This window comes from Rhipicephalus microplus, chromosome 1 (genome assembly GCF_043290135.1).
Source record: "Rhipicephalus microplus isolate Deutch F79 chromosome 1, USDA_Rmic, whole genome shotgun sequence".
NCBI lineage: Eukaryota > Metazoa > Arthropoda > Arachnida > Ixodida > Ixodidae > Rhipicephalus > Rhipicephalus microplus.
In genome coordinates this window covers 156,784,088-156,793,706 of record NC_134700.1, presented here as the reverse complement: position 1 = coordinate 156,793,706, position 9,619 = coordinate 156,784,088, and the positions used below count along the sequence as shown (strand labels likewise).

Below are 9,619 nucleotides of genomic sequence, written 5' to 3'. Positions count from 1 at the left end.
CAGAAGCAGAGAAGCTGGGGAAGTATGACACACCGGGCCAGTGGGTAAGTAAGGATCTATGGCAAAAACACAGCGCACAATGCTGAAGAAGAAGGAAGAAGTGACATATACACAGCAATGAAGTCGCGAATCACGCCTGGGGTTAACCAAAATATTGCATAGAAAAAAGAGTGCACAGAAACCACACGACACAATATAGCAGAAAGGCAAAGCTGTAGTGTGCTGGCTGTGCTTAAGAACAGCTAGCCAAAATGAAAAAAAGCAGACTTGATGCCTGCTTGTCCTCAGAAAGGTAGGGCTTTGCAGCTTGCTCACTACGTGAAAGACAAACTTTATGCTACAACACTGGCAGGTCTTGTGGCTCTTCTTATCATCAAAAACTTAAGACCCCAAGTGATTTGCGTCTGGGTGTTGCTGTGACGCTTGCGAGCTAAAATAGATTGTAGTCATCACTTATCCAGAATTGTGGACCTTAATTGGTGTTACGAGAGCGGTATTACAGGGCTAATAAATAGCAGAAGGAAACCACTTTGGCTCATTATTTTTCACAAAGGCTCTACATCGTACGTTATCACTCACAAGCTATATAAAAATAAAATGGCAGCGTCCGCAGCCCCATCAAACGCTACAAGTTTGGGTATTCTTTTGAAAATTTTGATGCGCGAGATGAGGAGGTTGATGAGAAGCTAAAATACAAAAAGCGTGATAACGTGAACTGTGCCCACTTCATACTGTGTTCCTTACCCGATCGAAGACATTTCAACAAGCGGTTTTGTTATCGATATATTACTTGAGCTGGAGAGATAAAGCATACACATTGACCAAGCGACCCACAGTAAAGTGTACAGTTCGCCCGCATTTGCTACAAAAATACAGACAGGATACCCAACATTCTTTTTAAGGTTATGCAAATCACTTCGACCGAATACACAGTGTCCCTACTCCTCATAGCGGGTAACCAAAACAATGTATGCAACGAATGAGTGGTTAGTTTGGTGAGGCTGTCTCCGCAGTCTTTTGTTAGTTTTCCGCTGTGCTGCTACTTTGGCTTGCAGATGTTTAATGGTTTGCTTGTACTTAATTGATGGAGACATTGTCGCTGGCACACAGGAACGCACTGCAATAAACAAAAAAATGGATGTAAAAGCGAAGAACAACTAATCCCATACGAGCACTTTCCTCCCTCTTTCAGACCCAAGGTGCACAACTTTCTGTGGTGCAAAGTTTTCGATAATACTATCTAAAACAAACCATTCACAATGTTGACAATGTACAAAAAAAAATGAAAATCACTGAGAGCCCACGCTTACATTTTGTAAGTGCACACGTAGTGTCCTTTTGAGGATAGTTTCCTCAGAATGTCCTAAACATAAAATAGCACATTAAAAACACCTGCAATAAAAGCATAGTCACCATTTTCTCTAAGGCACTCAGGCGTGGAGCTGTTGGCGGAGACATCTTCTGGAGGGTCTTGTGAAGCTTGTTCAGTGCCTCGGACAGTGCTGTCGGAACAATCTTGCGAGCGGCCTGCGGAAGTCTCAATATCAATCCACTCTGGTGTTGAAGTGAACATACAACTTACCGGTCACACAAGTTCCTTTTGTGACAGCTGAACGACTGGTTAAGGTTTTCTCCGGCAAGACGAAGTCAGCAGAAATTCTTTCACCAGCTACAAGGCAGCTGCCACCTGCAGAGGTTTGGTCAACAGTCAATTTGGGTAAAAAAAAATAAATCGCGACACTGAACGCACCCTGTTCATCGGGGCACCTCAATGTGTGGGAGCCGCTTTTTGAAGCCTCTACCGCAGGTCTTGAAGAAATGAAATTACGACAGTGTGTCAGTAAGAGGCTTAAAATAACACAAACTGAAGCTCATCCGCACCTTGCAGTGCAGCTTCTGCAGTCATGTCACAGTCACTATTTAAAGCGACGCTCGGAGAACGTGCATATATGTGCAGTTAGTACAAGTTACAAAGCTTGTAGCATGGGGAAACTTAAACAGCTCTTTCAAATGTGCAAATTCGTCGAACGTGGAGGAAAAGAGAAGGCACCAACTAGGAAACAAGTAATTTGTGATTTTTGGAATTATCAACAATGCCAGCTTTCACCGATGAAAGGTATATGTACATGTGCACTCAGGCTTGAAGATAACGTGAAATAGCCCTTGAAAGTCTTTCAAAACAAGTTGCGCTGGTCAAGAGCATCCAAAAAACGACAGAAATGTAAGGCTGCTGTTAGGAAGGTAATAGCCCATAGTTCACAAAATTTAAGACTTTCCAAGTGTTACTTCTATAGTGAGGTTTCTCCACCGGCTACAAAGATCTTCGCGGTTAACTGTCGCCACTGATTCAATACAAGTGGCTGCTATTACACATAATTGAGTTTCAGTCAATCACTTACATGGTGCAGCTGGTTGCACACTGGGAACAGACATTCTTGTAAGCCTTGTGTGCCCAGGGTCCATGAAACTTTGAGCAGTAAAATGGTCGCTACAAACCCTGTACGTTGCGTACAATAGGCTGGCCGGCTTACTAAGGAGATCATCGCGTCCAGCATACTTCATCCATGCTTTCATCCTGCATTGGCAATGAACTACCAGCTGAAAGGGAAAGTGCTTGAATAGTGATTTTTTATTGTTACCCTCACTGAGCAAGTATGAACAGTAAGCCTAAAGACATGCAAACCATACAAAAGCTTTAACACACCTGCCGTCCCGTGGTATGCGGAAGAAACTCGTCCCAGGCTTCTTGTAGGTTCTGCCATTGTTGAAGCACCACGATACACAGCAGTAGCTGCCGTAGCTTGGACCGCTGGACGGCATGGCATCAGCGCGGTCTGAAAATGTTAGTAAGTGGATGCTTCGCTGTCAAATTACGAAAGAGATATGTGCACGTCATAAGTGTACCAACAAACCCCTTTGAATGATTAGCTAATCGATGCACAATACAAAACCAGTGATACATCTCTGACCCATAAAACTCTGACTTACAAAGATAGACGTCAAGACCACGTACAAAGATCTTCAGAAGTTTCCAGGCCGCTATCCCTTGTAATGCAATGGTATCGCGGCCTGGGAACTTTAGAACACCTTCGTGTGTACGCAGTATCAGCACAGTACATTGGAAAGAAAAATCGTAGTTGAAATTTGTGCGGTAAAAATATATTGGAAACGTCCAAAAAAATTTGTGAGCAGCTTGCACTAGTGGCAGAAGGCTAGCGAAGAAACGAAGATGATGGCCACTTGGCTATTCCAGATTTGCCTCCGGCACACCAAGAATTATTCGTGTTCCAAGCCATAGGGGGCGCCACCAGGGGGGCCAGAGGGTGCGGACGCGTTTCACGTCGGTTCCGCGGATGTTTTATGTTTGTGGCAGAAATTCAGATCTTCGATCAACGGCATTCTACTCAGCAGTTTCTGGAAGGGCAGCGAATCCTGCCTATATCAAGTTTTTCGGAGGTGAGCCGCTTTTCTGGACACTGTAGCTCATTTATTGCGGTGCCACACTGGCACACGAACTAAGCCTAACGCAGCACCGGTAGACGCCGTCGCTCGCGCTGCAGACGCGGCCGGCGTCTATGCCGAACCCAGCGAGCAGTGCGACGCCCCTTTGCTACTCGCTTAACGGCTTTATCCTCGACTGCAATGGAAGTTGTTCACGTAGACGGTGAAGAAATATCGCCGACAGATGTCCGCAAGGAGAATGGCTGGCTCGAGGTTCGGGCCAAATACAAGGAACGCAAGGCGCGCGTCGCGGGCACTGACCCTGCTGCGCAGACCGCTGACGCGCTCAACGATGATGAAGCGTTTGTCAAAAGAGCAGCCAGAAACGTGCGACGACTCAGCATGGCGACCAAAAAACCGAATCTGCCGGTGGACGACATCAAGGTCATCGTACGCCCTAGAGATGGCTTCAGCACCAGGACACATCGTGCTGCTCGGATCGGCGACAGCATACGTGCCGCTGCCGGACTGAACCAAGAGGAAACCAGAGGCGATATCTTTCGCGTAAATGAAAGACAGAATATTGTAGTAGTGAGCACTCCATCGGAAGAGAGAGCCAGAAGATACTGTCAAATCTCCAAGCTAACCATGGGAGACAAAGATTACGCAGCGCGTGCATATGCAGCCGCGCCGGAAAATACAACCAAGGGCATCATCCGTGGGATTCCCGACGAAGACTCTCCTGAGGATATTGAGAGACACCTCGTCAACGAGCACAACCCTACGTTATTGCACGCGAAGAGGATGGGAAGCACGGCACACGCTATCGTCGTATTCGAAGGAAGTGTAGTGCCGCGCTACATATACTACAACGGAACGGAGCACCGTTGCGTGCTCTACAAGAAACAGTACGAGACGTGCTACGCTTGCGGCCGACTTGGACATCGATCCGACGTTTGCCCCAACCCAGAAAGTAGAAGATGCAGAGGCTGTGGCTGTGATGATCCACCGCAAGACCACTGCTGTGAGCCCAGATGTCGACTTTGCGGCAAGGACCACCCTACCGGAGACAGGAAATGCCAAGCCAAGTACAGAACTCCTTACATAGTGAAGAAACGCCAGTGGGAAAGAAGGCAACGTGAGGAGGACGCAGACAAGAGCTATAGGGTGTACGGCGAAAGTGGACACGCCTGTTCGGCGCTGCGTGGGGAGAGACGAGGCCGATCCGCCTCGCGTTCTCGCTCCCGCTCCCGGTCCCGGTCTCACTCCCGCTCTCGGTCGAGGAACGCCGAGCGCCAACGAGCCAAGGACAGACCTAAGTCCCAGGGCACGTCTCCCGCCAGTACCGACACTACAGCGACGCGAGCTGCCGGACCCGGTGGTAACGACAGTCTACCCAAAGCCTCCAAGGTGAGCTGGGCGGCAGCCGCCTCCGGCGAGCGTGCGCGGTCTGGCACTGCCTTTTCTAACAGTGAAGGTCAACACGACATGATCATGCAAATTCAAAAACGACTCGAGCAATTGGAGAGAGATAACATTAGATACAAAAACGTAATTGAGGAACTCAGGGAAGAAAATGCTAGTCTAAAAAATGAGGTAGCTAAAAAGGGCGGAACGATCCGATTGCAGGAAAATCCAGGGGAGGTACTATCTAAGGATGAAACGGTGCCGACCCCCTCGAAACGCAGGGCAGTTGAAGTGGACCCGGCGCAAGCCGAAATTCAAACACATAAAACAGAGGAAAGGGATAGGAAACGGCACGATGTCGAAGACGACATAAGCATAGTCAGGAAAGAAATAGAGGATGAAAAGAACACGCGTAAAGCAGAAATGGAACGAATGCTTAGCCAGCTTACAGGCGCGATGCAGCAGATAACAACTACAATGCAGCAAATACAGCAACAACTCGCCACCCTGCAGATGAGGGTTGAAAACAACGAGCGAAGGTTACCAGCTAGCAGCTGCGGGCCCCTCAAACAGACTGGGAAACCGTACCACAGACCAGTGGACACAGAGACTAGGGAGAACACTGGAAAATATTAAATTTTACTATCACCATGGCTACTCACAATACTAAAAATTACGTAATCTGGCAATGGAATTGTAGAGGATACGCTAGAAAGCGGGGACATCTTCAACAATACCTGATTAGCAAGGAGAAGCCAGATGTGATACTTCTACAGGAAACTAACGTTAAAGCTAAGTTATCCGGTTACAGGTCATTTCAGGATAGCGCTCCTCGGGACAAACCGGCCGTCGCGACGCTAGTCAAACGTAACCTAACCGTAACGCAGCATGAGATTAAGGTAAACGCGATACCGCACCTGTTGGTGGAGATAGTACCTCCAAAGAATCGAGACAATAGTCTTTTCATTCTTAATGTGTATAGTAGCCCTCGACTTAAGCACCGCTTCCGCGCGCTACTCAAGAAGGCGGCCGGCATCGCGGGGACCCGAGCGCTCCTCGTAGCGGGAGACTTTAACGCTCATCATTCCGCATGGGGCTACAAATACGAAAACCTGAAAGGCAAAAACCTATGGGAGGATGCTCTACTGGAGGGTCTCACTCTCATTACCGACCCCTCCGCGCCTACGCGACAAGGAAATAGTGTTTGTGCTGATACGTCACCAGATCTCGCGTTCGTTAAAAACATAACAAACGTATGCTGGACGAATACACAGGAGGATTTGGGCAGTGATCACACTATTGTAGAAATTCGTGCCAATGCGGGGCCGTGCAAAAAGAAAAGCAAGCTACTAAAACTTGTAGAGTGGGACAAGTTTAGGCAAAACAGGGAAAATAGGATTGACTCCTCGGAAAATATCGAAGATATAGAAAAGTGGACATCAATGCTGAGGCAAGATGTCGCGGCAGCAACGCATGAGGTCCCTCCTGAGGCAAACCTCCAGGTCCTAGATAGTAAGCTTCTGCATATGTGGGAGGCTAAACGTAGCCTACAAGCCCGGTGGAAAGTACAACGACACAATAGGACTTTACGTAGGCGAATAGCTAAACTGAATAGAGACATCGAGGAATACGCTTTACAGCTTTGCAAGTCACAGTGGGAAGAGACGTGTAATAGCATGGATAGTCGGGTAGGGTTCACCAAGGCGTGGAATCTCCTCAGGTTCCTGCTGGATCCAGAGGAGACTAAAACAGCATATAGGCAAAATGTCTATAAGATAATCAACGTCTACAAAGGAACCCACGCAGAACTCTTGCATGAACTCAGGATGAGATACACTAATCCGACTAGACCCGTGCTCCACTCTGAATACAAAGGCACTGCGAACGAGTGCTTGGACAGACCTTTCAGCATTGCTGAAGTACGCGCGGTGCTGCACAGGCTCAACACGAAATCATCGCCCGGACCAGACGGGGTTACGAACAAAACGCTTCGGAATCTAGATGACACATCGATAGAGCACCTCACGGTTTTCCTTAACGAATGCTGGGAAAAGGGACGTATTCCCCGACAGTGGAAAACCGCCCGCATCGTTATGATACCCAAACCAGGAAAGCGCATACAGCTGGAAAATCTAAGGCCGATATCGCTGACGTCCTGCGTTGGTAAGGTCATGGAGCACGTGGTCCTCGCGAGACTAACAAACTTTCTCGAGGACCACGATCTGATTCCTCACACCATGCTGGGCTTCAGGAAGAGCCTCTCCACGCAGGACGCCATGCTACAACTCAAGCACCAGGTAATAGACAGCATGACCACTTCTACCAAAGCAATCTTAGGCCTAGATTTAAAGAAGGCGTTTGATAATGTCAAGCACTCGACTATACTTACCCGAATAATAGAATTAGGACTCGGTAAAAGGACGTACGACTACGTCCGTGATTTTCTAACGGACAGGACAGCGAGGATCACATTGGGAGAATTAGAGTCAGGAGAGATAGAGATGGGCAGCGCCGGCACTCCTCAGGGTTCGGTGATTTCGCCCTTGCTCTTTAACCTCGCACTCATAGGGTTACCAGCTAAATTAGAAGAGATTGACGGGCTCTCCCACAGTCTGTACGCAGACGACATTACTCTGTGGGTAACTCGGGGATGTGACGGCCAAATAGAACAGACGCTACAGCGAGCCATCGATACGGTTCAAAGATTCCTAGAGGGCACGGGCCTCACCTGCTCGGCTGAGAAATCGGAGCTACTGGTTTACAGACCTACGCGCAGAGGTCGAAAGCCCAAATACAGCGAACAAAGCGCAAATCACGCAGAGGAAGCGATACAGCTAACGACCTCGGAAGGCCACGTCATTCCCAAAGTAGACGTTATACGCGTGTTAGGCTTGTATATTGCAGCCAATGGCCACAATGGCGAAACTGTTCGCAGGTTGGAACACGCGGTAAATCAGACAATCCGACTTCTAAAACGAATTACGAACCGACATAGTGGTATGAAAGAAGGGAACACTATTAGACTTGTGCAAGCCTTTGTCCTCAGTAGAATCACGTACGTTGCCTCTTACTTGAATTGGCACGTCGCCGAGAAGATAAAATTAGATTGCTTAATCAGGAAAGTGTATAAGCAAGCTTTATGCTTACCCATGAACACAAGCACAGTGAAATTATTAGAACTAGGCTTGCACAACACGCTTGACGAATTAATAGAAGCGCACAACGTAGCACAGTATGAACGACTTTCTAAGACTAAAACGGGCAGGTACATCCTCGAAAAACTGGGAATCCACTATCACACGCAGCAAGGCGAAAAAGCCGACATAACCGTGATGGTGAGGGAAAAGATAGTGATTCCGCCGTTGCCCAAAAATATGCACCCGGAACATCACACCGGCCGAAGAAACCAGAGAGCGCAGGACTTGCAGAGAAAATTCGGAAATTGCAAGGAAGCGGTATTCGTGGACGCGGCCAGATACGCGCGAAGGTGTGGTTACGTGGCCGCGGTGGTCGACGGTAAAGGGACATGCATGACGAGCGTTACGGTGCAAACGCCACTGACCGAGACGGCCGAGGAGGTGGCCATAGCACTCGCGGTGGCGACCACTGAGGCCGAAGTAGTAATTAGTGACTCGCAAGCAGCGATACGCAACTATGCGAACGGTCGTGTCTCCCGAGAGGCGCTGCGAATCCTAATGACTAACGAAGACAAAATTCGGGAAAAAAATGACACTTTCGTCATATGGACCCCCGCACACACACAAACCCCGCTGGCCGGCAACGAGGCGGCGCACGCGGCGGCTCGAGCACTCACGAACCGAGCCGTTGCGAACGCCGACGCCACCTCGGGCGAAGTTCCACACGGGGGGGAGTGGGAGTGGGGGGACCGCATGACTAGTTACCACGAAATAACGCAGCACTATAAGCTAGAAAGGCGAAAGTACCCTCCGCCACACAACAGGTTAAATAAAAAACAGGCAGTTGCGTGGCGACAACTGCAAACATATACTTATCCGAATCCAGTTCTCTTTAGTCTCTGTTACCCTGATCTGTATTTAACAGAAAAATGCAAGGTTTGCGATGAAAGGGCAACACTTTCACATATACTATGGGAATGCTCGAGTTTAGATGAAAGCAACGATGAAAACCACGAAGAGGCAGTTTCGGACCGCAGGACACGCTGGGAGGGGGCTCTGCTCAGCTCCTCATTCGAACAACAACTGTGGGCCGTCCAGCGAGCCGAGGAAGCCGCCCGAGCCCAAGGGCTCGTGGCCGACGCCTAGGCCCGCCCCAAATCAACTTCGCTGGACTTCATAAATAAAGTTATTCTTCTTCTTCTTCCAAGCCATAGGGAAACGCGTCGTGAAGCATGCGAGGCCCAGCGAACGCTTCTCAATATTTTGCACCGAGCCTATGACCTAGCTGCCCAGCTATGCTCAGCGCACAGACGCTCGCGTCCGTGGCAGACGAAGCACGCGTCGCCTCGGCTTGACGCCGTGCCACCTTTGCTGTACTGCATACGTTGCACAATGTTCCCGTCTAGCCGCCGCATAGAGCCCCAAACTTTCTTTTTAGCGAACCTCCAAGTCCTTACAAGCTTCAGAAAAAGGTTACAACTGCGTGAATGAGACGCCACGTAAGAAACAAACTCGCACACACGAAGCGCAACGTGTGTGTGTGTGCATCTTTCTATGTTTGTTGCATGGTATCTTATTCGCACAGGTGTAACCGTTTTCTGAAAAAAATGGCAGCATATCCACGGAGTGAATGA

At 48.8% G+C, this 9,619-nt stretch overlaps 1 protein-coding gene across 1 annotated transcript; it reads left to right on the top strand.

Annotated features, from left to right (window-relative positions):
* Positions 1 to 3,319: 3,319 nt before the first annotated feature.
* On the top strand, positions 3,320 to 9,192 carry LOC142801386 (uncharacterized). Its single transcript, XM_075887537.1, has one exon. The coding sequence runs from the start codon at positions 3,643 to 3,645 to the stop codon at positions 5,482 to 5,484; it is 1,842 nt and encodes a 613-aa protein (XP_075743652.1). The 5' UTR covers positions 3,320 to 3,642; the 3' UTR covers positions 5,485 to 9,192.
* Positions 9,193 to 9,619: the final 427 nt, after the last annotated feature.